This window comes from Squalius cephalus, assembly GCF_949319135.1.
Source record: "Squalius cephalus genome assembly, chromosome: 1".
NCBI lineage: Eukaryota > Metazoa > Chordata > Actinopteri > Cypriniformes > Leuciscidae > Squalius > Squalius cephalus.
Genome location: NC_137122.1, coordinates 181,318 through 200,107, shown reverse-complemented (window position 1 = coordinate 200,107; position 18,790 = coordinate 181,318). Strand labels below are relative to the sequence as shown.

The following is an 18,790-nucleotide window of genomic DNA, read 5'->3' as shown; positions in this document are numbered from 1 at the left end:
GTCTCTGAAACATCTGTGTATTATTTGGCAAATATCGCATTTATTTCACTTCAGCTGTGGTAAAGTATGCAAACACCACGTGAGCGGTCACCACGGGAACCAGAGAGTGTCCGACTTCACGTCTCCGTTTGCAGCTCCTCCCGCCGGCACGCGGCGACTCTCGCCGATCGGGTGCATCCAGCCGGTGTCCAACACACCTAGTTTCTCATTTTGGGTTTGTGGCATTTTTTAAAGTAACTTCCATGTAATTCATAATCGAAAAACACAGTGGTGTTAAAATCCAGTCCTGCTGTTCTTTCACACACACACTCGCGCTGTTTACTCGATCCCCTCCGTCACTTCCGCTCGAGGGCGGAGCTTCAGCAACACGTGGGTAACGCGCCGCAAACATGGCGGATCCCAGAGAAGCGTCTTCAGATGAAGAGAAGAAACACACACGCAGAGCCGAAGACACACACACCGAAGACATGGAGCCGAGCGAAGACACACACACCGAAGACGTGGAGCCGAGCGAAGACACACACACCGAAGACGTGGAGCCGAGCGAAGACACACACACTGAAGAGACACACAAGAGCTTCAGAGACCTGGTGAGGCGCGCACACAGTCAGTCTTCATCACTCTCGGTTATTATTATTATAAACACGGGCTGTTTACTTTAGTGCCCATTAGTTTAGTGATGCGAAACTGATCTCTCTGACCCAGAGAGGCTTTGAACGCTGATATTGTGTTGATTTCTCGAAGCTCTGGTGCGCGTTCACAGCCTGCTGGTCAAACACGAGAAGCGCGCGCACGTCAGTCCGATAATACTGTAATATTGCACCTATATTTAAGTACACTTAATAGTCAGGTTATTATATACACAGTGTGCGGTTTCTGTGTACATTATACTTGTGTATATTGGCCAATAATTACATTTTTCTATAATAATTATAATATAATTGTATAATAATTGTATATCGACTTACTGTGACTGATAAGGTGTGAACACACACACACACACACACACACACACACACACACGTGTCTATGAACACACAGCGATTGTGTTTGTGCTGTTTCAGGGCGTCACTGAGGTTCTGTGTGAAGCCTGGGTTAGGGTTAGTTACACACACACACACACACACACACGTGTCTATGAACACACACCGAGTGTGTTTGTGCTGTTTCAGGGCGTCACTGAGGTTCTGTGTGAAGTTAGGGTTAGTTGTTGTACATAGTTGAGTGAACACACACACACACACACACACACGTGTCTATGAACACACACTGAGTGTGTTTGTGCTGTTTCAGGGCGTCACTGAGGTTCTGTGTGAAGCCTGGGTTAGTTACACACACACACACACACACACACACACACACACACACACACACACACACACACACACGTGTATATGAACACACTCTGAGTGTGTGTGTGCTGTTGCAGGGCGTCACTGAGGTTCTGTGTGAAGCCTGTGATCAGCTGGGCTGGAAGAAACCCACCAAGATCCAGATCGAGGCCATTCCTGTGGCTCTGGAGGGTGAGCAGATACACACACACACACACACACACACACACACACACACACACACACACACACACACACACACACACACTGATACATTCACTCACACTCTCTCACTCATACACACACTCTCTCTCACTCACTCTCTCTCTCTCTCTCTCTCTCTCTCTCTCTCTCTCTCTCTCTCTAACACGTGTGTGTGTGTGTGTGTGTGTGTGTGTGTGTGTGAGAGCAGGTCGTGACATGATCGGTCTGGCGGAGACTCTCTCTCTCTCTCTCTCTAACACGTGTGTGTGTGTGTGTGAGCAGGTCGTGATGTGATCGGCCTGGCGGAGACTCTCTCTCTCTCTCTCTCTAACACGTGTGTGTGTGTGTAAGAGCAGGTCGTGATGTGATCGGTCTGGCGGAGACTCTCTCTCTCTCTCTCTCTAACACGTGTGTGTGTGTGTAAGAGCAGGTCGTGATGTGATCGGCCTGGCGGAGACTCTCTCTCTCTCTCTCTCTCTCTCTCTCTCTCTCTCTCTCTAACACGTGTGTGTGTGTGAGCAGGTCGTGATGTGATCGGCCTGGCGGAGACTCTCTCTCTCTCTCTCTCTCTCTCTCTCTCTCTAACACGTGTGTGTGTGTGTGTAAGAGCAGGTCGTGATGTGATCGGCCTGGCGGAGACGGGCTCGGGGAAGACGGGGGCGTTTGCTCTGCCGATCCTCCAGTCTCTGCTGGGGTCCGCTCAGCGCCTGCACTCGCTCGTCCTCACGCCCACCCGAGAGCTGGCCTTCCAGATCGCAGAGCAGTTCGACGCGCTCGGCTCCAGCATCGGCGTCAAGACCGGTACCCTTCCCAGCATGCACTCGCTCACCACACCCTTCCCAGCATGCACTGTGACCAGCCAACACAATAACCCTTCCCAGCATGCACTCGCTCAGCACACCCTTCCCAGCATGCACTCGCTCAGCACACCCTTCCAGTCAACACAATAACCCTTCCCAGCATGCACTTACTGTTAAAACGGCTCTTTATATCACAGCGTCTCTATCTGTCCATAATAGAGCTGATGTGTGGTGTGGTCATGTGATGCAGTAAGGGTTGTGAACACACTCTCATCAGTGTGTGTGTGTGTGTGTGTGTGTGTGTTTCAGCGGTTGTGGTCGGAGGGATCGATATGATGTCTCAGGCTCTGGTTCTGGCCAAGAAGCCGCACGTGGTCATCGGTAAGAGCTTACGAGCGTGTGATGTTCAGACCGAATGTGTGGCCTGTTGAATCATGGGTAATAATCCTGCTCTGACTCGCAGCGACTCCGGGCCGCTTGATCGATCACCTGGAGAACACCAAAGGTTTCAACCTGAGAGCGCTCAAGTACCTGGTGATGGACGAGGCCGACCGCATTCTCAACATGGACTTTGAGTCTGAGGTACACACACTCACTCACAGAACAACACACACTCACAGAACAACACACTCTCACAGAACAACACACACTCGCACTCATACCACTATATATATAATTATACAGTTGTAATCAAAATTATTCAACCCCCTTTGCAAATCAGGTTTATTGGCAAAATGTACAGACTTTCAGCATTTTACAATGAACAAATCAAGCAGAAGTAATTGAGATGGCTCGAGACTGCAGAAGTCATTAAAAGTTGCATTTTTAGTTGAATTTGGGGAAACCACTTGAAACATTAGTTGTGTTGAGCTATCTCAATTACTTTTGCTTGATTTGTTCACCCCCTGAATATAATCCCTCACAACAGCCCAGGGGCCGTATTCACAAAGAATTTTAAGGCTAAAAGTAGCTCCTAACAGCTCTAACTGGCGAATTTAGGAGCAACTCCTAAAAATAATGGGCGTGTCACTCGTAACTTTAGGACTCCTAATTTTTTTGACTAAGAGTAATTCACGAAGCATTTTAGCCCTAAAAGTAGCACCTAAGCCTGGGACAGCTTAAAAGAAGTCGAGAGGACTCCTAACTCACTAAGACCTTCACAAACCGCTTTCTGTGGCATTTCACGTTGCGATGTTTTGAAATGCGTACGCGGCGCTACAGGAGCTTCCAATCGTGAGGGAACAATTCTGCAGTGTAGGCATAACTAGGGATGCAATAACGCCACCAACAACAACCAAAACTAGGCTACTCATTGCATATAAACGTTTCATTGTGAATCAAATTAAAATGTTCTTCTCTTTGCAAATGTAGGCAGAGGCATATAGTGACAGATTAATTCAATAATGTTGCAAAGATATTGCATCAATCCATATGTTTCATTAGACTACTAGGCTATTTGTTTTGCCTTACTCTTTATTCATTTAGGCTATTTATTCAGTTATTCATCATCTTCCATGGTCTCAAAGACTACACCACTACTGACCCCAAGACCACACCACTACTGACCCCAAGACCACACCACTACTGACCCCAAGACCACACCACTACTGACCCCAAGACCACACCACTACTGACCCCAAGACTACACCACTACTGACCCCAAGACCACACCACTACTGACCCCAAGACCACACCACTACTGACCCCAAGACCACACCACTACTGACCCCAAGACCACACCACTACTGTCCCAAAGACCACACCACTACTGTCCCAAAGACCACACCACCACTGACCCCAAGACTACACCACCACTGTCCCAAAGACTACACCACCACTGACCCCAAGACCACACCACCACTGACCCCAAGACTACACCACCACTGACCCCAAGACTACACCACTACTGACCCCAAAACTACACCACTACTGACCCCAAGACTACACCACCACCGACCCCAAGACCACACCACCACCGACCCCAAGACCACACCACCACCGACCCCAAGACCACACCACCACCGACCCCAAGACCACACCACCACCGACCCCAAGACCACACCACCACCGACCCCAAGACCACACCACTACTGACCCCAAGACCACACCACTACTGACCCCAAGACTACACCACTACTGACCCCAAGACTACACCACTACTGACCCCAAGACTACACCACCACTGTCCCAAAGACTACACCACCACTGACCCCAAGACTACACCACCACTGACCCCAAGACTACACCACTACTGACCCCAAGACTACACCACTACTGACCCCAAGACTACACCACCACTGACCCCAAGACTACACCACCACTGACCCCAAGACTACACCACCACTGTCCCAAAGACCACACCACCACTGACCCCAAGACTACACCACTACTGACCCCAAGACCACACCACCACTGACCCCAAGACCACACCACCACTGACCCCAAGACTACACCACCACTGACCCCAAGACTAAACCACTACTGACCCCAAGACTACACCACTACTGACCCAAAGACTACACCACTACTGACCCCAAGACTACACCACTACTGACCCAAAGACTACACCACTACTTTTCGGCCCTCTGTATCAGCGGTGTGTCTGGAGTAGGAATGAGGCATAAGCTGTGAAGAACACCATCTACAGTTCAGCATGAGGAGCTTGTGATGTTCTCGTCTACAGTTCAGCATGTGGAGCTCGTGATGTTCTCGTCTACAGTTCAGCATGAGGAGCTTGTGATGTTCTCGTCTACAGTTCAGCATGTGGAGCTCGTGATGTTCTCGTCTACAGTTCAGCATGAGGAGCTTGTGATGCTCTCGGCTGATGTATATCCTCCAGCTCTGAAAACCTGCAGCGTGAGGAAGGAGAGATGGAGTCACTGAAGTATCAGGAGATCCTAGGAAAAAAAGTCATGCCGTCAGTGAGGAAGCTGAAGCTTGGACCTTCAACAGGACAATGATCCCAAACATTCCTCAGATTCCAGCATGGCTTGGTTGCAGAAGAAGTCCTGGGAGATACAGTGGCATCACAGTCTCTTGACTCGAACCCCATAGAACATCTCTGGTGGGATTTGAAGAAGGTGCTTGCAGAACACAAGCCCAATAATATTATATTCCTGAACTGGAGGCCATTGCTCATGAGGAACGGGCTCGGATTCCTCAGAAGCTGCTGACTGGCTCTACACCTTGCTTGCAGGAGCTCGGAACAGCAGAAGACTGATCTACCAAGAGCTAAATATGCTTGCCATGAAGGGGGTGAATAATTGTGAGACTGCAGAAGTCATTAAGTTGCATTTCCAGTTGAATTTGTGGAAACCACTCGAAACGTTTGTTGTTGAGCTATTTCACTTACTTTTGCTTGATTTGTTCATTGCAAACAGCTGAAAGTCTGTTAATTTTGCCAATAAACCTGACTTGCAATGGGGATGAATAATTTTGATCACAACTGTACATAGAGTTCAGTGATATGATGACAGAAGGTGAGCTCATGTGTTTGTGTCTCAGGTGGATAAAGTCCTGAAGGTCATTCCGCGCGACAGACGCACATTCCTGTTTTCGGCCACCATGACTAAAAAGGTAAAGGCCTACATGTGTGTGAAGTGGCCGCTGATGCGGTCGAGCGACTGTTGATGTGCTCTGGTCTCACTGGTTTCAAGTCTGTTGATGTGCTCTGGTCTCGCTGGTTTCAGTCTGTTGATGTGCTCTGGTCTCACTGGTTTCAGTCTGTTGATGTGCTCTGGTCTCACTGGTTTCAGGTGCAGAAGCTTCAGCGAGCTGCTCTACGGGACCCCGTCAAGTGCAGCGTTTCCACCAAATACGCCACCGTCGACAAACTGCAGCAGTACTACATATTCATCCCATCAAAGTACAAGGTTCCTTCAGCTCCTCCGTCCTTCTATTGTCACTCTCCTCAGACGTGTGTATCAGACGTGTTTCAGCCCTCATGAACGCTCATGTGTGAGTCTGTGTGTGTGTGTTAGGACTGTTACCTGGTCTCTATCCTCAATGAACTGGCCGGAAACTCCTTCATGGTTTTCTGCGGCACGTGTAATAATGCCCAGCGTGTGGCGCTGCTGCTCAGGAACCTGGGAATCACTGCCATCCCACTGCACGGTCAGATGAGTCAGGTACTCACACACTCTCTCTCACACACACACACACATACACATACGGCCATCCCACTGCACGGTCAGATGAGTCAGGTACACACACACACACGGCCATCCCACTGCACTGTCAGATGAGTCAGGTACTCACACATTCTTTCTCACACACATACACACATACACATACGGCCATCCCACTGCATGGTTAGATGAAGCAGGTACACTCACACACAGACACACTCTCTCACTCACTCACACCGCGTGTGTCGCGTCTCCAGTGTTTCTGTGTGTCATGGACTGACGTGTGTGTCTCCTCCTTCAGAACAAGCGTCTCGGCGCACTCAACAAGTTCAAGTCCAAGTCCCGCTCGGTGCTGCTGGCCACGGATGTGGCGTCCCGTGGGCTGGACATTCCTCACGTCGACTGCGTCATCAACTTCGACATTCCCACACACTCCAAGGTACACGAGCAACTTCTACATCCCCACACACTCCAAGGTAAACGAGCAACTTCTACATCCCCACACACTCCAAGGTACACGAGCAACTTCGACATCCCCACACACTCCAAGGTACACAAGCAACTTCGACATCCCACACACTCCAAGGTAAATGAGCAACTTCGACATCCCCACACACTCCAAGGTACACGAGCAACTTCGACATCCCACACACTCCAAGGTACACGAGCAACTTCTACATCCCCACACACTCCAAGGTACACGAGCAACTTCTACATCCCCACACACTCCAAGGTACACGAGCAACTTCTACATCCCCACTCCAAGGTACACAAGCAACTTCTACATCCCCACACACTCCAAGGTACACTCCAAGGTACACGAGCAACTTCTACATCCCCACACACTCCAAGGTTCACAAGCAACTTCTACATCCCCACACACTCCAAGGTACACAAGCAACTTCTACATCCCCACACACTCCAAGGTACACAAGCAACTTCGACATTCCCACACACTCCAAGGTAAACGAGCAACTTCGACATTCCCACACACTCCAAGGTAAATGAGCAACTTCGACATTCCCACACACTCCAAGGTACACGAGCAACTTCGACATTCCCACACACTCCAAGGTACACGAGCAACTTCTACATCCCCACACACTCCAAGGTACACTAGCAACTTCGACATCCCCACACACTCCAAGGTAAACGAGCAACTTCTACATCCCCACACACTCCAAGGTACACGAGCAACTTCGACATTCCCACACACTCAAAGGTAAATGAGCAACTTCGACATTCCCACACACTCCAAGGTACACGAGCAACTTCGACATTCCCACACACTCCAAGGTACACGAGCAACTTCGACATTCCCACACACTCCAAGGTAAACGAGCAACTTCTACATCCCCACACACTCCAAGGTACACTAGCAACTTCGACATCCCCACACACTCCAAGGTACACGAGCAACTTCTACATCCCCACACACTCCAAGGTACACGAGCAACTTCGACATCCCCACACACTCCAAGGTACACGAGCAACTTCTACATCCCCACACACTCCAAGGTACACGAGCAACTTCTACATCCCCACACACTCCAAGGTACACGAGCAACTTCGACATCCCCACACACTCCAAGGTACACGAGCAACTTCGACATCCCCACACACTCCAAGGTACACGAGCAACTTCTACATCCCCACACACTCCAAGGTACACGAGCAACTTCTACATCCCCACACACTCCAAGGTACACGAGCAACTTCTACATCCCCACTCCAAGGTACACAAGCAACTTCTACATCCCCACACACTCCAAGGTACACTCCAAGGTACACGAGCAACTTCTACATCCCCACACACTCCAAGGTTCACAAGCAACTTCTACATCCCCACACACTCCAAGGTACACAAGCAACTTCTACATCCCCACACACTCCAAGGTACACAAGCAACTTCGACATTCCCACACACTCCAAGGTAAACGAGCAACTTCGACATTCCCACACACTCCAAGGTAAATGAGCAACTTCGACATTCCCACACACTCCAAGGTACACGAGCAACTTCGACATTCCCACACACTCCAAGGTACACGAGCAACTTCTACATCCCCACACACTCCAAGGTACACAAGCAACTTCGACATTCCCACACACTCCAAGGTAAACGAGCAACTTCGACATTCCCACACACTCCAAGGTAAATGAGCAACTTCGACATTCCCACACACTCCAAGGTACACGAGCAACTTCTACATCCCCACACACTCCAAGGTACACAAGCAACTTCGACATTCCCACACACTCCAAGGTAAACGAGCAACTTCGACATTCCCACACACTCCAAGGTAAATGAGCAACTTCTACATCCCCACACACTCCAAGGTACACAAGCAACTTCGACATTCCCACACACTCCAAGGTAAACGAGCAACTTCGACATTCCCACACACTCCAAGGTAAATGAGCAACTTCGACATTCCCACACACTCAGAGGTACACGAGCAACTTCTACATCCCCACACACTCCAAGGTACACGAGCAACTTCGACATTCCCACACACTCCAAGGTAAACGAGCAACTTCTACATCCCCACACACTCCAAGGTACACGAGCAACTTCTACATCCCCACACACTCCAAGGTACACGAGCAACTTCGACATCCCCACACACTCCAAGGTACACGAGCAAGTTCGACATCCCCACACACTCCAAGGTACACGAGCAAGTTCTACATCCCCACACACTCCAAGGTAAACGAGCAACTTCTACATCCCCACACACTCCAAGGTACACAAGCAACTTCTACATCCCCACACACTCCAAGGTACACGAGCAACTTCTACATCCCCACTCCAAGGTACACGAGCAACTTCTACATCCCCACACACTCCAAGGTAAACGAGCAACTTCGACATCCCCACACACTCCAAGGTACACGAGCAACTTCTACATCCCCACACACTCCAAGGTAAACGAGCAACTTCGACATCCCCACACACTCCAAGGTACACGAGCAACTTCTACATCCCCACACACTCCAAGGTACACGAGCAACTTCTACATCCCCACACACTCCAAGGTACACGAGCAACTTCTACATCCCCACACACTCCAAGGTACACGAGCAACTTCTACATCCCCACACACTCCAAGGTACACGAGCAACTTCGACATCCCTCACACTCCAAGGTACACGAGCAACTTCTACATCCCCACACACTCCAAGGTACACGAGCAACTTCTACATCCCCACACACTCCAAGGTACACGAGCAACTTCGACATTCCCACACACTCCAAGGTAAACGAGCAACTTCGACATCCCCACACACTCCAAGGTACACGAGCAACTTCTACATCCCCACACACTCCAAGGTACACGAGCAACTTCGACATCCCCACACACTCCAAGGTACACGAGCAACTTCGACATCCCCACACACTCCAAGGTACACGAGCAACTTCGACATCCCCACACACTCCAAGGTACACGAGCAACTTCGACATCCCCACACACTCCAAGGTAAACGAGCAACTTCGACATCCCCACACACTCCAAGGTACACTAGCAACTTCTACATCCCCACACACTCCAAGGTACACGAGCAACTTCGACATCCCCACACACTCCAAGGTACACGAGCAACTTCTACATCCCTACACACTCCAAGGTACACGAGCAACTTCTACATCCCCACACACTCCAAGGTACACGAGCAACTTCTACATCCCCACACACTCCAAGGTACACGAGCAGGTACACGAGCAACTTCGACATCCCCACACACTCCAAGGTACACGAGCAACTTCTACATCCCCACACACTCCAAGGTACACGAGCAACTTCGACATCGTACACGAGCAACTTCGACATCCCCACACACTCCAAGGTACACGAGCAACTTCTACATCCCCACACACTCCAAGGTAGAAGAGCTGTGACAGCAAGCATGGCTGCCTGACGGGGCTTGAGTTAAACCTGTTAGAGTAGCATGTGCTATTATAAATATGCCTGAGTGAAACAGTGAAAGCGGGCAGGACTTGGATTGTGATGCTTTGCTCAGAATCTAGTCTCGTTACTCTGAATAATGCCTAATAAAGTAATTTATAAGCACAGCGGTGCTTTGCTTAACAAAGGTAACCATGGTAACCACTGTATTTCTGCTGTTTCATAAGCGCCCCCTACTGTCAGAGATTGAAACTGTACTCACGTTTGTTCAGACAAATGTGAAGAGCGACCAGTGCTTTTACACAACTGAAGGGCCTCACACTGAATGTGAATGTATACATTTAAATGTAGAGCTGTTCACACCGGGCGCAATCAATCGCGGCGTCACAAAGACAGTTCGACCAGTGTGGTGTTGTTTTTTTCTTTGGAACGGGCCAATTAGATTGAAGACTCAATTCGCGTCTATCGTGTCTAGTTGGACGCTTGAACATTTTGAATCCACCAAAGCGAATTGGACGCGCGTATAAAGCGAGCGTTTGAAGCGAAATAGACGCGCATTCAAGGCGTAATTCTTCTCGTGGGAGGGGCAAGTGCTAGGCGGTTGTCTGTTTGCAAGATGGCTGATGTTGATCGAGCATTCATCGACAGAGTTACCGCTCTGTATTTGCTCTGGAGAGCAGAACAGTGGCGTAGGGGTCATCAGCAGCGTAGGGGTCACCGTCGCTGTACTTGGGTCCACCAGACCCTCCGGAGGCGTACCCAGTTTGGCGAGTTTCACCAGTTGCTCCAGAAGCTGCGCCTGGATGACGGCCGCTCTCAGCATTACTTCCGCCTGTCCCACGCCCAGTTTGAGGACCTGTTGTCCCACATCGGAGCGAGGATCACCCTCACCCACCTAATCTGTCATTTATTTTTGTTTCGATGATAAATGGAGCCAGCCTCCAAAAGTAATTAACCTGTCCTGTGAAGTTTTTTTTTCTTTTTTTTTTTCTTTTTTTCCTCACACAACACTGCCCAGACACGAACACTGTTCTTATTCACTAAAGTATGTTGGTTGTCTTTACATTAGAATAATTGTTTCATATAATCTACATTTAGATATGGAATAAATATTGAAATCAAGTTTGTATGTGATAAAAGATTTGCTTTGTTGTGCATTAGGACCACACCAGGCATTTAGTCAAAATAATTTGAGGCCAAACATATAAAATAACATTATAAACAAGAAAAGCGGGCCTGCCCCCGTTTACCCCGTCACTTCACCACGTGACCGCAGCAAGCAGGCTCCTGATTGGTTAACGCGGCGTGAACAGACGCCAAAGTTCAGATTTTTCTACTCCGGCGTCAGGTGCGAATTCGCTTCAAACACGGGAATGCACAAATAAGCACCAAATAAAATCACTCGTGGCAGACGATCATGTGCCTCTCTCGCGCGAACGAGTTAAACGCGTCTATCGCGCCACAGGACCTCCAGACGCGCGTCTTTACATTGACGTAACATGGAAATCACTCGCTCCAGACGCTCAATTCGCGTTCGGTGTGAACGCAGCATGATGATGTTCATATCAGTTTGACTCTAGATGGTGGTTTGAACGTTGATCACGTCACGTGGAAAACAGAAGCTCGAATGAGCCTGATGTGAGATTCTGTGGATATCTAGAGTTTCAGAGATCAGAGAATATATTACACACACACACACACACAAAGGTTTGAACTTTAACTGACTGTCAATCATCTGATGCTTAATCATAATAATAATAATAATAATAATAATAATAATAAACACTTGATTAGCATTAATATAGTCCTGAAAAACTCTGTTTTAGTGCTTATTTCTGTACTTGATCACTGGCTGTTTGTGTGTTGCTAATGTAATGGAAGAATACTGGAGTTAGATGCTGTTGTTAATCTGTATTGATATTTGATTTACTTGATTAAAACCCTTTGAAGAAGTGTTGGCCTGTGTGTTTGCTAACGCTAGCTGTGTTCTCCGCAGGACTACATCCACCGCGTGGGCCGCACGGCGAGAGCAGGGAGATCTGGGAAATCCATCACCTTCGTCTCACAGTCAGTCACTCCTCCTCTTCTTCAGTCGTTCAGTGATTCTGCTGTCTATCTCAGGCCTTAGAATCTGCACTCAGGAGAGTCGACGTGTTACTAGCTTCAGTGTTTCCAGACACCTATATGTGTGTGAATTATGGGATGGCGCATGTAAAACCACTGGATGGAAACGCAGAGATAAATTCTTAAAAAGGAAACATCCCATTTTGTGCACAATTTAAATTCATAACTTTGGATGGAAACAGCGCTATTATTGGCTTAAGAACTGATGAACCAGTGAAGGGTTTCAAGCTTTATTAGTGCAGGTCTGAAGAAGTCTTAAGTCCCTCTTCAGAGCGACTGAGCGACTGTGTGTGTGTGTGTGTGTGTGTGTGTGTGTGTGTGTGTGTGTGTGTGTGTGTGTGTGCAGGTATGACGTGGAGCTGTTCCAGCGCATCGAGACACTGATCGGGAAGAAGCTGCCCGCCTTCCCCACACAGGAAGAGGAAGTGATGATGCTGGTGGAGCGAGTGAGCGAGGCTCAGCGATTCGCACGCATCGTACGTCCTCCTGCCCTGTGATCAGGTACTGCGGTGTGACGGAGTGTGTGTGTGACGGCTGTGTTTCCTCTGGCAGGAGATGAAGGAGAGCAGCGAGAAGAGGAAGCGGCCCCGAGCGGCCGAGGAAGAGGATGGCGAGCAGTCGAGCGGCGTGAGGAAGATGGTCAAGGGCGGCTCCTTCAGAGGAACACGAGGCGGCGGCTTCAGAGGGACGCGAGGTGGTGGCGGCTTCAAGAGAGGAAGATGAAGAGCAGGCTGACGTCTGCAGTTCTCCCTGTCAATCTAATAAATGCTGCATTCTCTTCTCGTTTCGAGTGAACTGTCCCTTTAAGATAATATAAACATGTGCATTATGAATTTCTTTGAAGCCGCGTCCCCCTTTGGCAGAGAACAGACCACAGCGCTACTTCTTTTAGAGGCGTCTCTCAAGGGCAGGTTCGGACTTGTGTTTTTGGCGGTTCAGACTTGGCGAAGGAACCCTGGAGTCCTGAGATTCAGCGGACAGAACAACAGCTCTCGGTTACTCGCCTCGATAGGAGTCGACTGGAACAGGCTATGATTGCTGTTGCCGTTGTTCTTTATAAGGAGCGAATCCGTCAGGAAGAGACAGTGGAGGACGGACAGGAGACATGCGTCTCCAGCTTTTATCTAACCCTTATGCTTTGCTCATCACCTGCCCATGTGTTTATAAATGTGACTGGACAGTTCACGTGCTATACCTCTAAATAAAAAGTTTAGCATTGTATTATTTGGCATTTGTAGGTGTCCTTTTTGGCGTAAGCTGTAGTAAGAGGTGCTTTTAATTGGTCCTGGTTATACGGAGAAGTGTTTCACTCATATAAATGCACCTGAAGAACTGGTAAGTTTCTGGTAATGAAACATCCAGAGGGTTTTATTTTTCTAATATATTGCGGTGAACACGTGGAAACTGTATCAATAACAGTGCATGTATGCAATGTGTACATTAGCCGAGCTCTAGTGTGAATGACTGGTGTAACAAACGTTGGTAAAACAAATCTTTCCTCAAAGTAGAACGACAGACAATCTGCATTAATAGACACAGTTATAACAAAGGAAAAAAGTCGGCACACCACGGTCGAAAAATGTAATAGACTCACACACAGGTGGTAACGTTTCGAGCACGTAGGCTGCTCTTCTAGACAATATTTAGAAGAATGTCAGTAACCAGACAGTTTCTGGTCATATTGACTTCCATGGTGTATTTTTTCCTACTATGGAAGTCAATGAGACCAGAAACTGTCTGGTTACTGACATTCTTCTAAATATCTTCCTTTCTGTTCAGCAGAAGAAAGAAATACATACAGGTCTGAAACAACATGAGGGTGAGTATATGATGACAGAATTTTCATTTTAAAGTGCAGTATCCCTTCAAACACACCATGCCTTAATACTCACAGGTGACCATGGAATGACATGGAAGTCTTCATGGACTTACCCGTCCCATGTAAATAAAGATAAGAAATTCTTCGCTTACGAGGATAAGTCAGATCATTGGCAGAGGTCATTTTACACCAGTGAGGACCTATTTTATGAATACAGACAAATTTCAGATGTTTAAATGACAAAATACCATTTTTCAACCGAGTGAATCTACACATGAGAGGCCTTCAGAAGTCATAACTTCAGGGGTCAACGGTTTAGGTCAGTTGGCAAAAACACTGCGTGTGTAAAAATCAAATACTGTATTACACTTTTCAAAGGATAATCTAGCTTTAAAGTTAGAATAAAAAGTTAAAAACCAAACATATCTTCATACCTGTTGTGTTCTGACACAAGGCCATTTGTTTTATAAATGTATTGTTTATTTCTGCAAATATCAACCTGATAAATATGGACTTAATACACGATTAAACAAGATAATCATGCTACCAAATACGCCTGACACAACATTAAGAAAAATCAGTGTTTTAAAATAAAACTAAACCATGATAACAGATGATTTTTTGACAGTTTTCGGCATAGTTTCAGGTGTAGTGCAACCATGCAATGTTCGAGAAAGCTAATATCGGTGTAATCTTTGCGCGGCCTCTCCCACAACGCACACCTTTGTGTTGGGTGATCCAGGCATACCTTTACTAAAATAAAATATTATGGAAGTAATTTCCAAACTGTAATTATACCATATTTTATGTATTAATATTATGGCTTCATGTTGATTTAAAGTTTTTGTTTGTTTGTTATTAACTAATACCTTTATCTTTTAACTAACACTTCAACATCCAGCACAAAATTAAAGAGATGTATGAGCTAAGGATGTTCTCTGACCCCAAATAAACAGATAATGGAGTGTTCACAATCTACAATCTACAGTTAGATATTCTCCTTCTTAGTATGTGTGTAAATAGATGTGCTTAAATCTTTGGGTGTATTTTTACACAGCAGCATATTTTGTCACACCGTAGTGATGCAAAGTTCCACACCCTATTTTGTTAGGTCACAGGCACACCCTGTTTGATAAGCTGTATGTTTTTTTTTTCTTCAACTCTCTAAACATTTAACTGATTGTTTCATAACCTGTATGTTTTTTCTTCAACTCTATAAACATTTAACTGATTGCAATTTCTTTGTGACCCCATTTTATTTAAACTGAAATGGTTGGTTCAGTGGATTTTTTTAGTAAGCTATTTTATAATCATTCAACTTTTTGTGTGAGGTTTTAGTAAGATCTTTATTTTATATTATTTATTTTATAATCATTTATATTATTTTAAAGAACAATGTTTTTTCAACATTTGTGTGAGATAAACTTCCACAGTTTTTCTTATTACTTTCACAGTACAGCCCGGATACGCTCAGGAATGTGGAGGGGGGTCCTGTGACACCAACTTCAAAAAACTAAACCTTCTGTCAATACCATGAATTATTATTAACACTAACTGTCAATATCAAAAGGCTTCAAAGAATCAAAACTAGCTGTCAAAACACATGATCAAGGGCTAACCGGGTCAATAGGTCAAAACTTACTGTCAAAAACATGATCAAGGGCTAGCCGGGTCAAAGGTTAACCCTTTGATCTCCTTTGATCTTCTTTGATCCCTTTGATCCTATGCCAAAAGGGGCGGGCACCTGTCAATCAATCATTTTTGACAGGAGGTCCAGAGTATTCACTACTTATACAGCGTCCTCATTATGGTATTAAAGTATAATAAATATAGAATATCTTATACATCTGTATAACCATAATTAAACGAGGTATAGCCAATATTAGCAAGATAAACCACGATGCTAGCGACCCTTACATGTGTGTTTCACTTGACGAACTAATGTACATAAAGATCGCGACTCAAAGGCTCAGTGTTAAAGATAATCTCAGCAGTATAAACGTCCAGTAATACAAATATAAAGTCAGGAAATAAACTCACTTCTTCAATAACTTTTATCCTGCATTCAGCGATGCTGCACGGTTGGAAACTATGCGTCACGTACATAAGTATGCTGTATGCGTACAGCAGTGGATAATACTTAAAGACATACAATGTAAAGAATTCACAACAGCCACCCCCACATTTGAACAGCAAATGTGCAATTTAAGAGAATTCTTTAAGAGTCTTTGTTTTCCTCTAAAGCTGGCAACAGAATAAGGCGAGCGACTGGCCTGGTGTACACTTTACCCTTGAGAAGAACATCTGCTGTTCTCACACATCCATCCTGATTGACAACAGTCTTAGCCACTTTACCGATAGGCCACTGAGCTCTTGGGAGTTGTGGATCAATTAATAAGACTACTGAGTCTACTGCCAGATTGTCTGATGGTTTGTGCCTTTTCTGGCGTGTCTGGAGTGTAGGCAAGTAGTTCCTTGTAAATTGAGTCCAGAATTGGTCCACAAGATTTTGACGATGGCGCCATCTGCGCCGCCCCATTTCTCCTGAGGCATACGCCATGAGCGATGCATCCCGCCGCCCCATGAGGAGAACTTTTGGTGTAATGGCGTTGAGGTCTGCAAAGTCTGCTGAGACGTATCCGAGGGGTTTTGAATTTAAAATGCCCTCTACCTCTACTAAGACTGTAGACGCTGAATCGCTGATCGATTGCTCCTGTCTGCCTCGCTGCCTGCTGTGAGTGTGTTTGTGTGCTTCGGTGCGGTAAGCTCCGTCTTAGCCTTATATTTCTTTGTTTTGAACCATCATTTTACTACCATTTCTAGTTGTTTATATTACTACATTTTACCCAACATCTCAGATTAACCTGACATCGCTAGCTTTTGTTATTAGTACTACTAGCACAAAACGCTAGTAATTCGCTAGCCTGTTAACGCGCCACCCGTGCGCTCAGCTATTTTATTTATTTATTTTTCTCTCGCGCGTCCGCGCCTTTGAGTTCATAAAAAGCTCAGGTGAGTAAGAATCACTCAACAAACACGGTGAGTAATGTCTTGTCCTGTTATTGTCACCTGCACTTCATGTCACATGTTTAGTATAGCCTTCTCTGTCGGCAATATAGGATTTATATGTGATAAATGTAAGGAGACAGTTAGGTTGACAGAGAAGATTTCAGAATTAGAAACACGCATCCAAACTTTAATTGAGGATAGTAAGAGTGCTAGTGCTTTAGATGTTTTGGATGCGCATAGAATAGTGAACACTTTACATGGCGTGGTTCCGGCTGAAGTAGAGCCTGAGCAGCCGGGCAAATGGGTGACAGTGAGGGATCGCTCTAGTCGCGGATCTAAAAACCACTCTTCCGTTCCGATTACCATAACAAATCGATTTGCCCCGCTCAGTGAAACACCCACTGAGAATGATTGTGCCCTAGTTATTGGCGATTCTATTACACGGAACGTGAAAATAGAGACACCAACCACCATAGTCACATGTTTGCCGGGAGCTAGAGCGCCTGACATCAAAGCAAATTTAAAAGTGCTGGCTAATGCTAATCGTAAATTCTCTAAGATCATTATTCATGTCGGCACTAATGATGTTCGACTCCGCCAGTCGGAGATCACCAAAATTAATATTAAAGAGGTGTGTGAACTTGCAAGTACGATGTCAAGGACTGTAATTTGCTCTGGCCCCCTTCCTGTTCGCAGGAGTGATGAGATAGTTAGTAGATTGTGTTCGCTTAACGGTTGGCTGTCTCGGTGGTGTCCGCAACATAATATAGAATTCATAGACAATTGGAAAAGTTTTTGGGGCAAACCTGACCTGTTGAAAAGAGATGGTATTCATCCCTCCTGGGATGGTGCTGCTCTTCTCTCTAGTAATATGGCTCATAGTCTTAGAGCTCAAACATGACAATCTGGGGCTCAGGTCAGGAAGCAGACAGACTGGCTAAACCGACCGTCTGCTAGCGGCCTCGCGTCACCAAGGTCAGATAAATCCTATCACATAGAGCCTCTTACACCTAGCTATCATCATCATATAGAGACTGTGTCTGTTCCCCGAATTTGGAAATCCAAAAAACGTTTTAACCCATCTAAGGTTAAAAATTTAATTGATATTCAACAAATAAAAAACAGCTATAATACAGATGAGCAAATGCTAAAGCTTGGGTTGCTGAATATTCGATCGCTTACTTCAAAAGCACTCATTGTTAATGATATGATTTCAGATAATAACCTAGATGTGCTGTGTTTGACAGAAACCTGGCTAAAACCAAACGACTACATTACTTTAAATGAGTCCACCCCGCAAGATTACTGTTATAAACATGAGCCTCGTCTGAAACGCAAAGGGGGTGGTGTTGCTGTAATTTATAGTAATAGTTTCAAAACCACTAAGAAATCAAGTTTTAAATATAATTCTTTTGAAGCATTGGTGCTTAATGTAAAAATATATAGTGTAAACGATAAATCACGTTTG

The 18,790-nt window shown here is 46.2% G+C and overlaps 1 protein-coding gene across 1 annotated transcript; it reads left to right on the top strand.

Moving 5' to 3' along the window:
* Window positions 1-260: 260 nt before the first annotated feature.
* On the top strand, window positions 261-13,722 carry ddx47 (DEAD (Asp-Glu-Ala-Asp) box polypeptide 47). The gene is made up of 12 exons (XM_079853885.1): window positions 261-590; window positions 1,430-1,523; window positions 2,148-2,336; window positions 2,645-2,716; window positions 2,799-2,917; window positions 5,840-5,911; window positions 6,091-6,207; window positions 6,316-6,462; window positions 6,764-6,901; window positions 12,367-12,437; window positions 12,841-12,970; window positions 13,047-13,722. The coding sequence occupies exons 1-12, from the start codon at window positions 390-392 to the stop codon at window positions 13,215-13,217; spliced, it is 1,521 nt and encodes a 506-aa protein (XP_079710011.1). The 5' UTR covers window positions 261-389; the 3' UTR covers window positions 13,218-13,722.
* The last annotated feature ends 5,068 nt before the right edge of the window (window positions 13,723-18,790 follow it).

Excerpts from the sequence above, each read along its gene's own strand:
- ddx47 (XM_079853885.1), top strand. The coding sequence starts at position 390 with ATGGCGGATCCCAGAGAAGCGTCTTCAGATGAAGAGAAGAAACACACA. Across the intron at positions 12,438-12,840 it reads TCCATCACCTTCGTCTCACA|GTATGACGTGGAGCTGTTCC; the intron begins GTCAGTCACTCC and ends GTGTGTGTGCAG. Across the intron at positions 12,971-13,046 it reads CTCAGCGATTCGCACGCATC|GAGATGAAGGAGAGCAGCGA; the intron begins GTACGTCCTCCT and ends TTCCTCTGGCAG.